This window comes from Sinocyclocheilus grahami, unplaced genomic scaffold (genome assembly GCF_001515645.1).
Source record: "Sinocyclocheilus grahami isolate Dianchi unplaced genomic scaffold, SAMN03320097.WGS_v1.1 scaffold604.1, whole genome shotgun sequence".
Classification (NCBI taxonomy): Eukaryota; Metazoa; Chordata; class Actinopteri; order Cypriniformes; family Cyprinidae; genus Sinocyclocheilus; species Sinocyclocheilus grahami.
Genome location: NW_015505783.1, coordinates 562,536 through 583,149, shown reverse-complemented (window position 1 = coordinate 583,149; position 20,614 = coordinate 562,536). Strand labels below are relative to the sequence as shown.

Sequence of the window (20,614 nt, the reverse complement as noted above, 5' to 3'; positions counted from 1 at the left end):
TTAGTTTGCAATGTTAGAATGTAATGTGATGTTAACCCTTTTTTTGCACATAATATATGCCTACATGCTTACATTCACTTTATTTGTTTAATCCAAATACAAAATACCGAGATACATACCGTATACCTCAAATCAGCCAAAAATTTACCGAGATTTTTGCTCATATCGCCCAGCCCTATGCCACATGTTGTTGTCTTTTATTTAACAGAAGTTGTGACAGATCTTTTTAATTGTATTGCGCCATACATCCGAGTGTAACAGACTATTGAAAAAGGGAAAGATGTAGGGCTGGGACTTTGTTTAATGCATCAGTTTGTTGTTTTGAGATGTGAACACTAGCTTGCAGTGGTGGAGTTTAAAGTGCCCCTATTATGGGTTATAAAAGGTTCATATTTTGGTTTTGGGAGTCCCCAACAACAGGTTAACATGCATGCAAGGTCAAAAAACACTTTCATTGTCTTATAATATGCATTATTTTTTACCTTATTTGCTCAACGACTCCCAAACTATTCGCTCAACGATTCATTTTTCCAAACTCCTCCTTTGCATGACGCTAATTTTGGTGATTGGTCCGATCGGTCTCATTTTCATTTCATCATGAGCCTGTGATGCCTGATAAAGCAGCGTTTGTGAACGCAGTGCTGCTTCGTGTACAGCGTTACCGAGGAAACCGCTATTTTTACCGCTCCAGAAGCAGCACCTAGTGGCAAAGAATGAATTTGCATTTTCATTCAGACCAACGCGAAAAGACCAACAAGTGAGCGGACAATATGCTAATGTTTCATGTTGACGTCAACATGAAACGGCTTGGGATTCATTTTAAAAATGACTCGTTTCAATGATTCAGAGTCGACTCTTTCTTTTGAGAGACAATAACTTTATACACGGTGCACTTCCAGATTTAAAATTTTGCAGGATGTTTTCATTCACTTAGAGCTGTGTTACACACTGCATGAAAGGTTATTTTCAAAAATCCATAATAGGGGCATTTTAAGAGGTCGAAATGATTGGAGAAGTCTAGCATACGTCACTAGAGAGAAGTCTTTCATTTCACTGAAAGATCCAGTTAACATTTTGATTAAATATTTTGCAGTTAAAAAAATGAAACATGCATGCAATCATTCACAATAAGATCTGTAACAGAGAATAGATCGGGTGAATTTTATGTTCATGCCAACTTTAAGATGATTACTATGATAGTTGTGATCATGGGCAACATTTAACTCATGAGTCTGCAGAAAAATGCAGTCTTTTTGTAACTGCATCAGCAAATTATTCACAGAAGTTTTAACAAAAAACTACTTTAAAGGGTCATGAAACCCCCTGTTTCAGCACTGGTTAGTTCTCACCACAGTTTTAAAAAAAATGCTAAAAAAGTGGGCCTGGTGCGGAGCGGAGGAGGGGGAAGAGTGGAGACAGACAACACATACAGCTTCGGGTTCAGACAGTTTAATTTCGCTCCCATCAAGTTAAAAACACAAACCATCGAAAACGTATATATGAACACGCTGTTGCACCTCTGATAACTTTTAAGGCTTATTCTGCGGTGTTTAAATAAGCCTTTTGATGGGTTGTATCACGGAGCTGTAAAAATGGTTACACTCACTAATGGCGCTTTTTCACTGCACGGTACGGTTCACTTTTGGGGGGGGTTTCCACTGGGTACAGTACCTGGTACTTTTTTCAGTACCACCTCGGTTGAGGTTCCAAGCGAACCATACCGTTACCAAAACGTGACGTGTAAACTCTGCTGATCACTGATTGGCCGGAGAGAATCGTCACTTCCTGCGTCACTACCTGTGACACAGACACAACAGAACCACTAGATTTAAATCAGCACAGCCAGCGAAGGATCGAACGCAACTGTTTTGAACGAGCACACTCTTTGTTTCGTTGTCTGTTGAGGAAGTAGACGTTCCTCTCGTTGATAACTGAGGAGCGGATCCAGCGAGAGCTTGATGGGGCGATGCGGAATGAAAAAGTTATAGGGGCATTTTAAGAGGTCGAAATGATTGGAGAAGTCTAGCATACGTCACTAGAGAGAAGTCTTTCATTTCACTGAAAGATCCAGTTAACATTTTGATTAAATATTTTGCAGTTAAAAAAATGAAACATGCATGCAATCATTCACAATAAGATCTGTAACAGAGAATAGATCGGGTGAATTTTATGTTCATGCCAACTTTAAGATGATTACTATGATAGTTGTGATCATGGGCAACATTTAACTCATGAGTCTGCAGAAAAATGCAGTCTTTTTGTAACTGCATCAGCAAATTATTCACAGAAGTTTTAACAAAAAACTACTTTAAAGGGTCATGAAACCCCCTGTTTCAGCACTGGTTAGTTCTCACCACAGTTTTAAAAAAAATGCTAAAAAAGTGGGCCTGGTGCGGAGCGGAGGAGGGGGAAGAGTGGAGACAGACAACACATACAGCTTCGGGTTCAGACAGTTTCATTTCGCTCCCATCAAGTTAAAAACACAAACCATCGAAAACGTATATATGAACACGCTGTTGCACCTCTGATAACTTTTAAGGCTTATTCTGCGGTGTTTAAATAAGCCTTTTGATGGGTTGTATCACGGAGCTATGCCTTTTCAGATGAGTGTGCATCACACTTGTACTTTTGTTGTACTTCAGGACGGACTTGCATATTTTGCAAGTGACATTTTTACCAGCGTCATCTTTAGAAAAATATTTCCACACACTTGATATGCCACTGCTGCTTTGCTGAAATGACCCACCGGGTTCCTGATCGGTCCTCGTGTGTAAGGCTGCCATGTTGTTCATGTCAAAATCACATGATCCACGCAGCGCGACTAGTCGACATCAATCAAAAAGCGTCATGGCAGAGCATTAAAGTCGACTAGTCTGTGCAACCCCTACTCTGGACTAGGGTTGGGCTGATAGACATCACGATGTTGAGCCGACATCGTGATTCCCTCCCCCCCAATCCGCCGCATCCCAATCCGGTGTTCAGAAAGAAAATGACGTGTATACAGCACTGTTAATTTTGACAGAAAATTTTGATTTAGTTTTAGTCAGTCTTTTGACTAAAATGCCATTTAGTTTTAGTCATCTGAATTGTTTTTAGTTTTAGTCTAGTTTTAGTTGACTAAATATCATAAGATTTTAGTCGACTAAATCTACAGTAAATTTAGTCAGCTAAAAACTAATGGGTTTAGTTACAGTGCATTTATTAAGCATTTCTCTAAAATTTCTAAACTCATTATGTAGGTTTGATATTTAGGTTTTATCATGATAGACACCGATTTAACTGCGGTGACACACAACATGCCTTAAATAAAACCACTTCTCATAAAGAACAAGAACATGGTCTTCTTTTTAATGAAATACCAATGGTTATATAGGCTAATTATGCATTCTTTATAGCAACTTGTTTACCGTATTCTTCATTCTTTCAAGCAGACATATTTATTTCTATAAATAAATTTTGATTAATCTTTAGGGCTACTAAAGTTTTTCAGTCAAGAGCAGTGCGTGATTTTCGGTCTTTCTTTTGTTGCTTGATTAACATCAATGACTCAATAGCAACTAAATTAGGCTGCTATCCCTTTAAAACCGAATGCACAGCTGCAATGGATGCAATGTACTGATACACGTTCCCTACTGTTTACGTTCACTTAAGACGTAATCAACTGTGTTTACGTGAATACTCGTCAAAACGACTCCTCAGAAAACCGGACCGAATTAAGTTCTCTCTTGCGTCGTCAGATTTATCCATATGTCTGCTCTTCTCTTACTCCCACATATTGACATTTTTGAACATTTTATGCGACGTGCAGCAAGTGTATGTTAGCTTATGTCCCGCCGTAACTCATCAAACTTTCATCTGTAAATAGCACACATTCACAGTTCTGTCTATGGACATTTTTCCTTTTTCTGTATATTTTTTATTACTATTGTTATTTATAATTTATTGTCTATTCTCTCATTTTATGTATGTCTGCACTTTGTTTGTATTTTCTGTACCAGAAGCTCCTAACACCAAGACAAATTCCTTGTGTGTGTGTGTGTGTGTGTGTGTGTGTGAACCATACTATATAAAAACATGGACGTAGTCTGCTCAATTTCTTGACCTCTATCAGCAATATGATGTTGTGTTCTTTGAAAGTAATTATTCAGCGTATTGAGATGCTCAACTATTAGTTTTCCCTAATTTCCATACCAACAATGATGAACTATGTAATAAAGCTGGTAACCTATTGCTTATTTTGTTAAAACAATATTTCAACTGCAAAATATGAAATTCTATGACAACTGGTCCATTTTGTAGCTTATTCTGACCAAAAACCTATGAATCGCCATTACTTTTTGACATTTAATGCTGATAAATCTGAAATCAATGTTACGACTAGAGATGTAACGGTATGAACATTTCTTATGATTATAGTGACCAAGATTATCACGGTTATCAGTATTATCACGGTATTGTTAAAATGTGCTGGAAACTAACACAAATCATTTCACCAAGTTTTATATTTAAAATCAACAAATAAAATGAATTTTTGTTTGCATAAACACACACACAAAAAATAACATTACCAATGATGTCCGACTCCGTATTTTAAATAACATGTACGAAATGTTCAAACATAACTTTGAAAAGGTTTCATAAAATGGTAAACCTCACGTTTCAGTCTTTAAATAAAGAAAAGGGTTAAGTCAAAATGAAAATAATTAATCGATAAATGATTATATGTATTTTATCTGCTCCATAAATAATTCTAGATACCTTATCCAAATTGTTTAAATGTGTAGAATCCACATAAGCTTGTTTTTCATCAACAGGTCAAAGTTTACAGAAGGCCATGCAAACTGCACACAGGCTGAATGTGAACGTAAGTCTCTGTAAACCCACTCTCTGACAGCAGGTGGCGCTTATGGAGCAGCAGAATTACAGCTGTTTCCCGTAACCTCCGTGAACAAAGCAGCATTGCGATTAAAACACTACTTTATCAGGTATTACACAAAGCGAAGATAAAAACAAAATGCCATTGAATCTTTTCTGAAGACATCCAGAACCTACAGAGGCACATTCATATAATTAATTCATGCGTATATTCATTTGTATAATTCCCTTAGCACTCTTTTAAAACCTCCCAGCTTTCCGCCATGTTTTCACACAAAACGAAATTACTTTTTCGTTGTTCAAATCGTGGTAATTGAATACGGTTTTAATGATGCTTAAAATATGACGAGGTAATACTAACCGTGGATAATTTTATCATGATTTATCATCAAAACGTTAATCGTTACATAGTTACGACAATAGATTATTTCCAAATACCAATGTTCATAGGTATAATTAGGTGAGTTTTAGATGGTCTCTTCCTGTCTGAGTGGCTGCTTCTCGTCAAGCACAAGCTGCAGTGTGGACCGGATCTAATGCTGATGATCAGAAGTCAGGCTAAAGGGTTGAGCTCTTATGTGTGTGATGTTTCTTTTCTCTCGCAGGCTCCGCAGGGCTCGCGTCAGCGCCGACAACCGAGCGTAACCCGAGCTTGCGACGGACAGACGCAAGGCCAGCGACAAGGGTCCCACAGAGCTGATGATGTCAAGGACTGCATTGAAACCCGCTTCTGTGGAAATCGGCATCGCCAGCGTTTTCGGACAGATCTCCCTCTCTCTGCGACTCTCTCCCGCTCCGGGCCGCGCGGGGCGTGAACGAAGCTGCGGCTCACGGACAGAAACAAACAATTATCTGCTTAGCTACAATCTGAACCTGCGGCGGACGGGACAAGGGGGTGTTCTGATGCAGAGCGAGAATCGGGTACAAGGCCAATGTTTCAAAACTGAGTGGGGGCTGTATCATTCATCCCTTTGAAACCGATTCCAGGTTAACATTTATGGAGTAATAATGCTTTTTCTTTACTCTATCTCTCTGGCTTATATATATAAATATATAAATGTGTGTGCGTGCCCCATTTTGCTGTCGATTAGAAAAGTGTTGCAGCTGATCTGCTCTCAAAGAGCCTCTCACTCCAGATTCTTATTTCATTTCAGATTGATTATTTTTTATTATTTAAACATGTTTCATAATGCTAATTGTTTTTTTCTATATGAGTTTTTTTAACATGAGGGCTTGGCCTTTTTAAGTTGTTTCTCGCATTCTTGCGCTTTCTCTTTCCTCTGTCCGAGTTGATGGACTAAACTGTTTGACACGTCCCAGGATGCTCTTGTTTTTTTGTTTTTTTTAAGACAGGCAGGTGGCAGTATGGGAGATCTCATTGAAGCAGTCGCTGTCTGAGCATCAGGAAGACATTCTTCGACCTTTAACAACCTTTTTTTTTTTTTTAAACAAAGTTACGACGTTATCAAGTGACCAGAGAGCAATATCACTCTCCTTGTTTTATGTTTTGCCAGTCTGCACGGCAACGTGCATTTAGTTTACAGGACTTCGACCATCTCATTTCAGAACATTTTATTCCTCCAACAACATTTCTGTGATTTATCGTTTCCTGTTTCTCCACATTTTAGCAATTGAGAAGTCTTGTTCCTGAAGGCTTTTTATTATATTTTGTCTTAGATCAAAATAGGGTGGACATTTTATGTATGAGTTAGTAGCGTGTTAACCATGATGTCCGTTTAAAGAAAGCCAAAGGTAGACTCTGCAGGTGGTTTATACAAAAATTGGGACCAAAATAAGTCCGTCTCAGTTCATTGGGTTAGTAGAACACCCTGAGCGTTGAATAATTCTGAAAATATTATGGATATGTTTTGTTTTTTTTCTTCTACAAGGGGGTGTTCTGATGCAGAGCGAGAATCGGGTACAAGGCCAATGTTTCAAAACTGAGTGGGGGCTGTATCATTCATCCCTTTGAAACCGATTCCAGGTTAACATTTATGGAGTAATAATGCTTTTTCTTTACTCTATCTCTCTGGCTTATATATATAAATATATAAATGTGTGTGCGTGCCCCATTTTGCTGTCGATTAGAAAAGTGTTGCAGCTGATCTGCTCTCAAAGAGCCTCTCACTCCAGATTCTTATTTCATTTCAGATTGATTATTTTTTATTATTTAAACATGTTTCATAATGCTAATAGTTTTTTTCTATATGAGTTTTTTTAACATGAGGGCTTGGCCTTTTTAAGTTGTTTCTCGCATTCTTGCGCTTTCTCTTTCCTCTGTCCGAGTTGATGGACTAAACTGTTTGACACGTCCCAGGATGCTCTTGTTTTTTTGTTTTTTTTTAAGACAGGCAGGTGGCAGTATGGGAGATCTCATTGAAGCAGTCGCTGTCTGAGCATCAGGAAGACATTCTTCGACCTTTAACAACCTTTTTTTTTTTTTTAAACAAAGTTACGACGTTATCAAGTGACCAGAGAGCAATATCACTCTCCTTGTTTTATGTTTTGCCAGTCTGCACGGCAACGTGCATTTAGTTTACAGGACTTCGACCATCTCATTTCAGAAAATGTTATTCCTCCAACAACATTTCTGTGATTTATCGTTTCCTGTTTCTCCACATTTTAGCAATTGAGAAGTCTTGTTCCTGAAGGCTTTTTATTATATTTTGTCTTAGATCAAAATAGGGAGGACATTTTATGTATGAGTTAGTAGCGTGTTAACCATGATGTCTGTTTAAAGAAAGCCAAAGGTAGACTCTGCAGGTGGTTTATACAAAAATTGGGACCAAAATAAGTCAGTCTCAGTTCATTGGGTTAGTAGAACACCCTGAGCGTTGAATAATTCTGAAAATATTATGGATATGTTTTGTTTTTTTTCTTCTTCCTCTCAGCTTCCTCTTTCTTCTTCTCTGCTGCTATCCTCCTCCGTCGCTCAGCAAACCAACCGTGGATCTCACGGCGAGTCATCTTTGTTTCTACTCTTAACCGGTCAACTTCTTCACTAGGTGGATCTGGGTCCTGTGCAAAGCTGGCCTCCAAAGCACGAACCTGGTGGGGCTCTCGCTCTTTGTACCGTATCGCCGTGAAATCTGGCGATGGTGGTCGTGGAGGACGCCGTGTTGGAGTTGGCGGGGATGATGTCTCTGAGGGGCTGAGAGGTGACTGCTGGGGAGTTTTGGGCCTCTCTGGGGGTGTACTGTTTTCGGACAAGTCCCCAGCAGCAAGAGTCTCCAGTTGGGAAAGGCTACCACTAGTAACAGTTTGACCTCCGCCACTTGACCTTGAACCCTTCAGATTCCGGAAGTGGTAACGGCGGTCGCTGAACCATTTCCGCACTTCACGTACAGACAGACCAGTTAGGCTTATAAGTCGGTCTACTTCCTCTTGATTAGGAAACTGGCTAACAAGGAAGCTCTCCTTTAAGGCTGCCAGCTGTTCCTGTGACTTCTTGGTTTTGTTAAAGCTGGGGTCCAGGAAGTTAGTGGTGGAGAATATACGGGAGTTCATAGACATAGGAGAGTCTGATTTACTTGGTACGGCACTATCTGTTGTAGTCGTAGATGCAGAGGTCGTGGCTGGAGTGGTACTGGCAGCTGAAACAATGTCCTTGCTGTTAATGTTGCTTTTAGCCTCAGAATTGCCTTTACCCTCACTTTTCACAATGTTGCCATTGCTTTGAATGCAAGTGGCATTAGTATCCGGTGTATTGATCTTAATTTTACTGTTGCTATTTGACTTAGCAGGGCTGCAGCTACCAATACTGATTACACTAGCCTGGCTACATAAGCTGCTAGTACTACTAATACTGCTTGAACCGCTGCTAGTACTAGCATTGCTGCTGCTGCTACTACTGCAATTTCCACTACTGCTGCTACCAACAGTGCCTAAAACCATGCTGATTCCTTTATCGGCTACCAGGGCTGCGGTGGGTCTGGCCAGCATAGTAGGCTTTGCAGCAGCCTGAGGTTTAGGTGTTACGGCTAATGCAACAGGGGCACTGCTGACCTGAATTCCATTAGCCATCATTGGTTGGGTGACAATAACCCCTCCTTGCCCAACAAGTCTACCTTGTAAGATATGAGGGATGCTGGTTGTGCCCAGAACTGTGATAGTTTGTTGAGTAGTGGTGTGGTGGGTCTGACGTTGCTGTTGGCCGTTTGAAGGTGCTGCCTGTATGATTGTATTGAACATTTTTCTGCGGGCATCTTCTATTTCTTCTGGAGACCAGCTGATTCCTTGTTTCAGCCTTTGTGCTGTGAACCAGATCTTGATCTGCTCCTCGGGATACTTGGTGACTACAGTAAGGTAGCAAAGCTCAGCCTTGGTTGGATAAGGGAACTTGCTAAAGGATGTCTTTAAGAAACTGCTATTGTCCATGAATGCATTGTAAGTAGGAATGCTGCTCATGGGGATCATTACTTTTGGAAGATTCTTAGTACTTGATGCCGAAGAGGAGTGGGTTGAGGAGACAGTGATTGGAGCAGATTGTTGATTGAGACTTCTGTTCTGCACAACGGATACGACTTGTGTAACAGCTGTCTTCAGCATGGGCAAAGCCCCAGAGCCATTCACAATCTGTATGGCCGATGGCAAGGCAACTTTGCTGGCTGCTCCATTGTGTACAATAGTGGGCACATGAGTGACTGTAACTGCAGGAGAGTCACTTTTCTCCACCACTTTGGTAATAACGGGGGGAGGGTCATCAGTTGCATGGTGGGAAACTACAATCCTTTTGGGTTCTGATTTACCCTTCAGCATTTTCATGATTGGTGTCTTGGTGATGGATATCTCAGATTCTTTAGAGCTAGTGCTTTCACAAAGTTCCACGCAAAGACGCTGCTCTACTATGATTCTATTGTCCTTCTTTTTGAGCTGAAGTGTGGTGTTTATTGTACTCGGATGGACACGGGCATTGTGCAGTGCCAAGCCCTCAAATTTTGCTGCACTAATCCCACAATCCACACAAAGGAAACAAGGGTCAATGCGGAAATCTAGGTGTCCAATGTAGACGTGATCAAGGAAAAGATTTAGATCCTGGGTCTCAAAGTTACATGGCCTACAAGTGTAAATACCGCCATCTTTATGGGTATCACCTGCTTCTTGCCCAGAGAACTCATCCAAACTTTGACAGCTTTTTCCACTTGCTTCCTCTGTAACGGAAAAGCCAATGTCCTTGGTTGAAGGGGACAGTCTGTCCCGCTCAAAGTCATCCTGCAGATGCATGGCTTTTACAGGAATCATGCATGGAACGGTCGACTTCCTCTTGCTAGCCATGGTTCTGTCTACTTAAGTCTCCAGTGAGAGTCCTGATTAATTATGATGGTTATCCACTCTTATTAAACATCCACTGAGAACTTTTTGATGGACATTATCATCAGTTCATTATAAGCATTTAATGTCCTTAATGGTTTCAGGCATCAGAGCGTCTGTAAAGAAAAAACAACAGCTTTTAAGAACCACAGAAGTCAACCTCAACTTAGTTACTATACTAAAATAACAAAAAAAACTGCCTATTGACCTTCTATCTTTAAACGTCTTTTCACTTACAGTACAAAAGAGAAGAGCTGCTTTTATGTCTGTCTCTGATGACTGAGCTACTTTCAAAGAAGCTTTTACAGCCTTTCATTCCGTTTACGGAGCGTCCTCACACCCCATCCCCTCTCAGAAAAAGTTTAACTTTTGTTGTTTTAAGTGACTGACATACTATCAATCAAACCCGATGGATTTTTTCATACCACAAATGTGAGAAAACATACATTTCAATATGCACACATCCTAATGTTCAACAGTGTATTCATTAAACAACAACAACACAGGAAAAAAAGCACTTGAGTTCATTTCTGATTCAAATGACTGTGACTGCCAAGGCCTACTAGAAATATAGGTCACTTTCAATTCACTAATCTTAGACTGCAGCAAGCAAACATACCCAGCAACAGGGCAGCACAGTTCTTAGCTGCAAGTTAACCCTCCAAATGATAGGGATTTGGGGCCACAAAAGGCAAAACATATGACAAGAAAGGACCACAGCGATGACAACAAGAACATGTTTCCAATAAGAGAATACTGTATGACCAATAACCAAACTGAAAAGAGCAGTACAACTTTCTCCAATTCTACCATGTCACAAAGGGACACAGGAGAACTTTGGTCTGATAACATGGTCTAGTTAGCCCCTGCTGGTAGATGCTGTAATTACACCATCAGGATCCTAAAGTATTATTCTCCAGATGGCCATTATATAGTAATCAAATATTCTGACTACATCAAAATTTTGCAACTCATATAGACCTATTTGGAGTAGACCTCAGAGTTATATTACTTTCAGCTGCGTGCGCATTGTGGTAGCAGAAAAACACTGGTAACAAGTGGAGGGAAACGGGTAAAACCCATGGAATATGAGAAAAAATGTATTGTTGTGCCTTTGGATGTCAGAATCAGAATGCAAATCATTTGTATAGAATACGGTCATCAAATATGCCATTTGAAACTAAACGCAATAAATAATAAATGCAATAAAACCTGCTATGATTATTACTCTACTTTTAAAGCATACATTTGATTTACAAAGGTTTTATAGGTCTACATAATATTCACATATGCTGTTCATAGGGGACATATTGTATTAGCCCTAAAGTTACAGCATGAAATACTATTTAAACCTAAAATATTTGACATAACATTTATTTTATCTCACAATTCTGACTTTTTTCCCCCCTAGCAAATACAAGTTTAAATATCCTAGTTCAGACTTTAAAACTCAATTTAACTCAACAATAGTGAGTTTGTCAATTATGAGGAAAAAAGGCAGAAGTGTGAGATACAAACTCATAAATCTGATCCGAGGGGTAAAGGGAGAATGACGAGTTGATTTTTCTTATCAGAATTGTGAGATATAATCTCACACTTCTAAGAGATTAATTGCGATAATAAAGTCAGAAATTTGAAATGTATACTCAAATTTACCTTTTTTTATTCTTTTATTCCATGGCTTCCATAGACTGCTACTTGAAAACTGTAATTTTCTACCAACAGATATGCTCCGCCCACAAAAAAAACCGTCATTACTGTTTGCAAACTCCGAATTGGTCTATATAAATCACTTTTATTTTGTTATGGTTTAGAAGACGTTTTTCCAGCGCCCAGCTTTTGGAGGGCTCTTAAAGTTGTGAAATATACTTCTTTTTCTAATTTTCTCTGTCAACTGCTGTTGATTTTATGAGCTGTACATGTTCTTCTGGTGGCATCAGCCACTCTGGCATTGTCATGATATGATTTTCCTGCAGCTTCAGAGTGATTAGTCACATTGCATTTATGGCTCAGATTAGGGTTGTGCCAATAGATGATAGTATCGTGTATCGACGATAGTCAGAGATATCACCTATGGCTGATGCCTTTGACGATATCAAGACAATTATTATTATTATTATTAGGCTAGTATCATTATCTAATTAATATTAGGGCTTATTTGTCCAATCATATGACTTTTTATAGTGTTGCGCGTTATAACCAATTACGTTGAGTTTATGAACGCAATGGCCAATCAGAGGCATGCAAATGAGTCATCGCTGAAACACCAGAGTTTTGTTGTTTATTGCACAAGCGCGCTGACTGAATTCAGCCCTCTTGTGAATTCTCTCATCATAAACAACAAAGTGCAGATGTACGTGTGATGTAAGTATAAGAGATAGCTTCACTGATTATAACGGGACTGTTTTTTAAAGTGCATATACTTGCCCTAGACTGAAGTCAGTGATGATGTTCTTTGGTAATGTAAATGTTCTTTGCTCGTTTTCTGTAGCTGCTGTTTGAATAACTAAGGCAATGCAAGCATTATAATTAGTAACATACAATGTTTTTATTAAATTGTGATCAAGTTAAATACAAATTTAGTCATATAAAAAATATTTTAATGATATGACATCCATATGCTACTTGACTGAAAATATATAATGTGCAGTTAATGGATTACACTAAGATTAGGCTGCTTTTAGCCGTACCCTGGCCTGGAGTTGGTTCACTCTCCAGCTATTAAACTAAGTTAATAATTAAATAAATTGGCTCGATAATATCGTGTATCGGCGATCTGAAGGTCATATGGATGTGCTCCATATGACCTGCATGAAAACATATACAGAAAATATATCGTATGAATATAAATAGACACCAACATTCTTTGTATGTTGGTTGAAAGTACTCTACTTCGGTGTTTTTACGCTCGTGCTCAATGCAGTCTTCTGAGCTTTTAGCGCCACCGCGTCAACCTTTTGGGTAACAGCAGTTGCTCTGGCCACGTGATGTAATACTCAAATCTTATTGGACGGCCTGTGTTTTCACTTTGTGTAACTGAAAAGATTCGTCGGACTGGTTCAAAAAAAAAAAAAAACGTTAGCATTTTCAGTGCGCGAATGTTCGCAGTCTGTGTGGAAGCATCCATAGAAATCTATTGTTTTATTCCAGCGCGTCCGATATTCTTTTTCGCGCTTAGTGTGGAAAGGCCTTTACACTGCCACAATATCCTCTTTTTCCCAGAAAATGGAAATGCCCTTCATTGCAGCTTGCTGCGGCGTTGGGGGCATGGCCCTGCCAATGCTGCTGGGTCACATAACCAACACAAAAGGGTTGCGTGGTAGGCGGGCCTGACATCCATCACGCTGGTCAGACCCTGAGGACGAGAAGACGAGTGGGGGTTGGGCCCTTAAGTTTGGTCCGAGGTGCGAGCATGTGTGTGTGTGTGTGTGTGCACATGTGTTGGGGGCCATTAACTGTCGCAGGAAGTGTGAGGTGAGGCGTTTCAGCAAGGAATTTTTTGCCTTGATACCAATTCCCCATCCCTACCCCCCTCACACACACCCTTTTCCACCCTCATCCAACAATCACAGAGCCGTTACCCCCCACATCTCCTCCTTCTCCTTCTCCTCCTCCTCCTCCTCTCTGGCTCACTCCAAAGGCTCTGGAATGTTCCACCATGAGCTGTTTAGCGAGTGGTCAACCCCGGAGCCAAGCTGCCGTTTGCGTCGAGCGTTAAGCTATGAACAAAACTATGGACCGTCTGCCAATTTGTTTGCTTAAAAATTAGCAAACGCTTTAAATCTACAATGTTAGATAATGTTCAAGATTGGGCGGACCATATGTAAAAATGACGGATTTGTAATTTAAAAACATCCATTGATGAACCACTATATTGACAAGCCAAAAAAACACTGAAGGATTAGTCCTGGATCACTTGTTTGGCAATACTTAAGTGCAATGTTTACACTAAAAAGGTACAAATAAATGAGTGTTCAACATATAAAAAACTCGAGGCCTATACAGTCAGACTCACCGGAAAAAATATTTTGTATTTTTGTCTTCTAGTATAAATATCTAAACATTCTTGAATCAAGATGACTCAAGATTTTAAGTCTTGTACTCATATATATATATATATACACACATACACACACACACAGTAGTCAACATTTGAAATGGATCAAAACCTTTCATCAAAGTTGTCCTAAAGCCTAAAACCAAAATGTGTTCATGTCTTAGGACACCTTTGTTGAACTTTTTTGATCCACTTCAAATTTTGACAACTAGTTAGTTAGTTTTTGCTCAAAACAAGCAAAAATGTCTGCCAATGGGGTAAGAAAAATAATCTTAATTCAAAGGCTAAACAAGATTATTTTTCTTGCACCATTGGCAGATATTTTTGCTTGTTTTGAGCAAAAACACAATATTTTCATCATTTTTTAATCGAAGTTATTTTACTTGTCAAATAAATGCATCCTGATTCAAGAATTTAGATATTTAAACTAGAAAACAAGACAAAAATACTAAATAAGAAAATCATTTTTTGCAGTGTAGCCATCTAACAGAATATCTTTGTCTCTTTGGAGAACATGTAAATAAACAATGACACAATAGTGCCTAAACTGATCAATTCTGAACCACGTGGGTGTGTTATAAGAACGCGTCGCTAAACATGGCTAATGTGTAGTTGGGATTCAAATCTGTTCTCTATCCGTAACGTTTGCTTTGGCGAAAACACATGTCCCCTCCCCCATTCCCTCGCTCTCCCTCAACAAGTTCAGCCCAGTCCGCAGGGAGACGGGTCGTCAGCACCACTGGTGTGTTACTGTCCCCATGGCAACAACCCCCACTACACACTACTCTGTTTCACGAACACACACCGAATTAACGCACTGACGCACTCATTCGCTCAGTGGTTCCTAGCTCGCCCTGGCTTGTTTTTTCCAGACGCTGCGAGTGGCGAGAGCAGTCCCTGATCCTGTTTCACTGGGTTTGATAGCTGCGCTTGTTCTCACTCATTGTCAACAGCATGGCGTCCCCTCACTCCCTTGTCAAAGCCACCAATGCATGTTGGTGCGAAACCGTGTTTCTTAGTCGCAACGTTAACATGCATTTACGACTGGCCAATTTTTCAGACTTTATCGATTCATTCGAATTTAACGTTTTGCCATGATTTTATTTTTTATAAATCAAGGAATCACGATTTTGAATAGGAATATTACCAAACGTTAGAATTAGACACAATATGCCAATGATAACAGTAAAGAGAAACGAATAATGATCTGTGATCAACGGCTCACGGGTGACGCGCTCTGTGGAGGACCGTAACTAGTACCATTCACAGAGAATGTTTTTGCGACGTAGGCAGCGGAATAGAAAACAATGCAAAAAAGTTGAACTTCTTTTAGCTTGAGCGCCGCGTTTTTAGACTGACATTTCATGCAAGAGAAGCGAGCGCAGCACATCCATGTTTACATAGAAAAAACTATGGAAATGCAGTGCTATCAAATTAAAAATAAAACAAAACTGTAAAGTACTACTACTGTATGTCTTGATATTTCATGTTTGCATCATGGCAACATCAGGCTGAAAGCTGCTGTTGTTTTTACTGAACATGTATAGTTAATAATAGTCTACTGCTGTTATATCTTCGGTGATTTTGAATTATCTTGACTTCTGAGAATTTTTTCAAAAGCATTTTACTTTTGTGAACATGTAAGTTTGTTCAAGATGTAGTTGTAGTTCATGCATCTTTTCTGCAAAGATATTTAACAAGTGATTTGTTTAACCTTTTAATCATGTTAAAAACTTCATGTGCGGTGTGCACTTGGAATGCATTTTTTGGTCACTTTATTTTAAGTTCCAATTCTCGCCATTAACTACGACTTTTGCCTTAAACTCCTAATTTGCTGCTTATTAATAGTTAGTAAGGTAGTTGTTAAGTTTAGGTATTGGGTAGGATTAGGGATGTAGAATATGGTCATGCAGAATATGTGCTTTATAAGCACTAATAAACAGCCAATATGTTAATAACAGGCATGCTAATAAGCAGCTAGTTAATAGTTAGAATTGGTCCTTATACTAAAGTGTTACCGAATTTTCTTTAACTAGAGGGTAATAAAGAAAAGGTTGCTTGAATCGTGTTTAAGTTCACTAGTTTAAAATCAAAAATCGGTCAAACGTTCTGAAAATATCAGATTACATTTTTTTGCCATATCGCGCAGCCCTACATGCATTATTTTAAAATGTTCCCAGACAGAAACGTAGTAAGGACATCAGTAAAACAGTCCATGTGACATCCGTGGCTCAACTTCAGTTTTGCAAAGCTACGAGAATACTTTTTGTGCGCAAAGAAAACAAAAATGACGACTTTATTCAACAATTCTTCTCACCCGTCCCGAGTTACATCTTCTGCCATTTTGGAGAGTATCACAACGCATATGCACGCTTTACCCCCAAGCGTAAACAACGCTGAATACGCCGATTACGTTCTTGGGTACTCGCCAAAATGGCAGAAGACGTAACTCGGGGGGAGAAGAATTGTTAAATAAATTAAGTTTTTTGGGGGGTTTTTTGCGCACAAAAAGTATTCTCGTAGCTTCGCAAAATTGAAGTTGAGCCACTGATGTCACATGGACTGTTTTAACAATGTCCTTGCTATGTTTCTGGACGTGGGAACATTTCAGTTGCGTTGCTGTCTATGGGGGATCAGAGAGCTCTCAGATTCCATCAAAAATATCTTAAATTGGGTTTCGAAGATGAACGGAGGACTTACAGGTTTGGAACGACATGAGGGCGAGTAATTAATGACAGAATTTTCATTTTGGGGTGAACTAACCCTTTAAATTGGTAAGAAAAGTCAAATCTAAGGTAAAGTGTAAAGTTTTGACAAAAGTTTATCCAATTTAGGTTTGTTTTTTTGTTTTTTTATATTGACAATATGCTTTGAAAATAAGACCCCTTCATCAAATAGGCCAATGGCGTAGGTTGTTTTATGCATTGCTTTTTGATGTGTATTGCTCAGTTATTATAATTGCAAATGCAACTTCAACTGTGCAAAATACAGCATAAGTTCAAAAGCACCAAAGAACATGTGGCTTTCTCAATGCAGTGTGGCACAGATTCTGTCACCAGCACCTAAGGTGTTAAGGCTCAGTTAAAAATGGGGGGAAAAATGGCGGCACACCACACGCTCTGCTGTCCAACATAAAATGGCTGACTTCACAGTCTCCTAACCAGCGAGGCAGTGCAATGCCAGAGCCGCTAGAACGCACAGCCCTTGTCCTGATTTCAGACGCCTTCGCGCTCAGGACCAAGCCAAGGGAATGTTTCCAGGTTTTGTTAGGGGATAGATTTGCAATAATCCCACCTGGAAGAGGGCAAGGAAAGTAAAACCAGGAAGACACACTAACAGAGTCATTAACTGGGAATAAAATCCCTGATTTACGGGTTTGTTTCCATCTTGATTTAGTGTTCGCTGATGATCTAGGGTTTTATCTCTCTCTACAGTCGTAAAAAAATCATAATAGCGTCAAAATAAATCACGGAGAGAGGTCAAAAACAATCAGATATTTTAATTTGACTGTCCTTCCTAAAACACAGACCTGTTTTCAAGGTAACAGCTCTGATCGTCATTTTGAGATGTAGAAGAGCATCGACTGTGACCTTTTACTGAGGAGGTAAATCGGTTACGGTTTCCTCGAGTCCAACACCATGGCCTGCATGTTCACCTCAGACAGCCTTGAGCTTCAGTGTTGACGAAACAAGATTTGATTCAATGCTTATGCTTTTCACTCTTTACTACTAAACTTTAATGACTGACAACAATCTAACACCTTTAAGTGTGGATGATCATTCATACATTTTACACAAAGTTGAATTGAGTTTTTTTTCAATTGACAGATACTGATAGTTGATGCTATAGTGCAGGGCAACCAATGGGGAAATAATTATGAACGATACAGTTGAATAATAGCAAATAAGATCGGTTAAAAATGGCAGATTTAAATAAACACTGGTTAAATATTTTTAAAGCTGATTTAACATTGCCAACACTACACATGGGAACACTAAAAAGTTGCGTTTATCGGTTTTCCAAAAGTATGGTAAACTTAAATTGATCGTAGCTCCATTGGAATAACAATCTTACGATGCTTTTGGAAAACGCAGCCCTGGCCGATGCTATAATCTCAATCTGACCACATATATATATATATATATTCACCAGTGGGAGAAAAAATATGTGTAATGCAGCTGAATAACAGCAAATAAACTCTATTAAAAATGGCAAATTGAAATAAACACCGGTAAAAATGTTAAACAAACATGACTTTACACGAAAAGATCCAAACAGATTTATCATTAACAACACTACCGGTAGATTTTCCAGATCTGACACATGGGGAAACTAAAAAGTTGTGTTTATCGGGATGCTATAATCTCAAACTGACCACATATCTCTCTTGCTGTTATGAGGACTAGATGCATCCACTGCCAGCAATGCATTATGAGCTGTGATGATAAATGAACACTGACTGGATGGACACTCTGGGAATATGCATACATAAATAACCAACCCACTGATCCACAACATAAATGAACTTCAAGATGAAACTATTTATGTGAAGGTGTCAGTGATCTCTGCACTGGTAACTCGCGTGCGCCATCATTCCACACCAACTTTAACTTCTATGAATGCTAGTGTTATGAAATATGATCAGATATTGCAAACCACGCACTACATCTCCACCCCTGCTTCCTGTCGCCATTGCACACACACACTCCCTCACTGAGAGAGCAGCGGTCAGTCACTTTTGCTGGAAGAGTGCAGCATATCTGCTGTAATGATGGACTGAGAGCTCGACGTGTAACAAGAAAAGTCAAACACAGACACAGACACAAACTCACCGCCAAATCCCGCGCCGCTTCAGCCGCCACGCACTCGGTAAACACGACTCGAGGCAGCTCGTGCTGGAGGACACAGGGATGAGTGCAACACAAAGGCCCTTCGCTCTTGTTTATGTCCAGTCGAGTGCGTGAGTGTGTGTGCGTGCGCGTGCGTCACCAGCAGGAGGGTCATGTGACCGACGCATCCGAAGCCCTGGTGAATAAAACACCGATATACTGACGATACTGAGTCATTAATAGGCAGATACGCAAAGATAACGACCTGCCGCACTCGTCGTCGCGAATGAAAAGCCGAGTTTGAAAAAGTTTCCGCGAAGTGAAATTACTAGAGCAATTAAGCTGGAGTAGTTTGTGTGAGCGCAATGTGTGTGTGTGGTTAAAGCTTGGCTGCAAGTGCAAGCAAGGTCAAGAGGAAGCATGCATGCTGCACGAGTAAGAGGTGTGATGAGAATCCCCAGCGAGAGCACTCTCTTAAATATTCATATTGAATATGATATGTTTTTATAACATATGATGTATAAAGACTCTTTAGACTGTGCATGAGCGATAGCATGCGTGCTATTGTGAAAACAGCTTTGTTTGTCTGTGTTACTGACTTTTATATTTTCACTGTAATAAAGCAAATGATATAAAACGTGAAAAGTTTGCGTTTATCCATTCAGCATTTGACTTTTTTTTTAATATATATATATAAATATCTGCTTTGTATTAAGTCTACACAGTAGTAGTTTGTGTGAGCGCAATGTGTGTGTGTGGTTAAAGCTTGGCTGCAAGTGCAAGCAAGGTCAAGAGGAAGCATGCATGCTGCACGAGTAAGAGGTGTGATGAGAATCCCCAGCGAGAGCACTCTCTTAAATATTCATATTGAATATGATATGTTTTTATAACATATGATGTATAAAGACTCTTTAGACTGTGCATGAGCGATAGCATGCGTGCTATTGTGAAAACAGCTTTGTTTGTCTGTGTTACTGACTTTTATATTTTCACTGTAATAAAGCAAATGATATAAAACGTGAAAAGTTTGCGTTTATCCATTCAGCATTTGACTTTTTTTTTAATATATATATATAAATATCTGCTTTGTATTAAGTTGACATCGTTTTTCTACACAGTGGTGTGATGTTTAACACTGGTGTTAATTTAATTCAAATGTGTTTATTAAGTGCATTGCACTGTAAATATATATATATATATATAAACCAAAACTGGGGCTGTCAAACATTCAAATAATGGCGATTTAATAATAATCGTTAATAATACGTGTTTAGAAAGGTTACAAACACACACACACACTCCCTCACTCACACAGACAGAGACAGACAGACAGACAGACACACACACACACACACACTCACTCACTCACTCACACAGACAGAGACAGACAGACAGACACTCACTCACTCACACACACACACACACTCACTCACTCACTCACTCACTCACACACACACACACACACACAGACACACACACTCGTTTTTCTACACAGTGGTGTGATGTTTAACACTGGTGTTAATTTAATTCAAATGTGTTTATT

General features: G+C 39.4%; 2 protein-coding genes across 2 annotated transcripts in view; one reads left to right on the top strand and one right to left on the bottom strand.

Annotated features, from left to right (window-relative positions):
• plcg1 (phospholipase C, gamma 1) overlaps window positions 1–6,351 on the top strand; it is an 80,170-nt gene extending 73,819 nt beyond the window's left edge. Inside the window, exon 34 of the mRNA XM_016240901.1 lies at window positions 5,481–6,351. Coding sequence (XP_016096387.1) covers window positions 5,481–5,520 — 40 coding nt within the window. The 3' untranslated portion in view covers window positions 5,521–6,351. The remainder of the gene's footprint in view (window positions 1–5,480) is intronic.
• Window positions 6,352–7,090: 739 nt separating this feature from the next.
• zhx3b (zinc fingers and homeoboxes 3b) lies at window positions 7,091–19,518 on the bottom strand. Its single transcript, XM_016240915.1, has 2 exons — window positions 19,075–19,518; window positions 7,091–10,301 (listed from the first exon to the last, which is right to left on the bottom strand). The coding sequence occupies exon 2, from the start codon at window positions 10,147–10,149 to the stop codon at window positions 7,729–7,731; it is 2,421 nt and encodes an 806-aa protein (XP_016096401.1). The 5' UTR covers window positions 10,150–10,301; window positions 19,075–19,518; the 3' UTR covers window positions 7,091–7,728.
• Window positions 19,519–20,614: the final 1,096 nt, after the last annotated feature.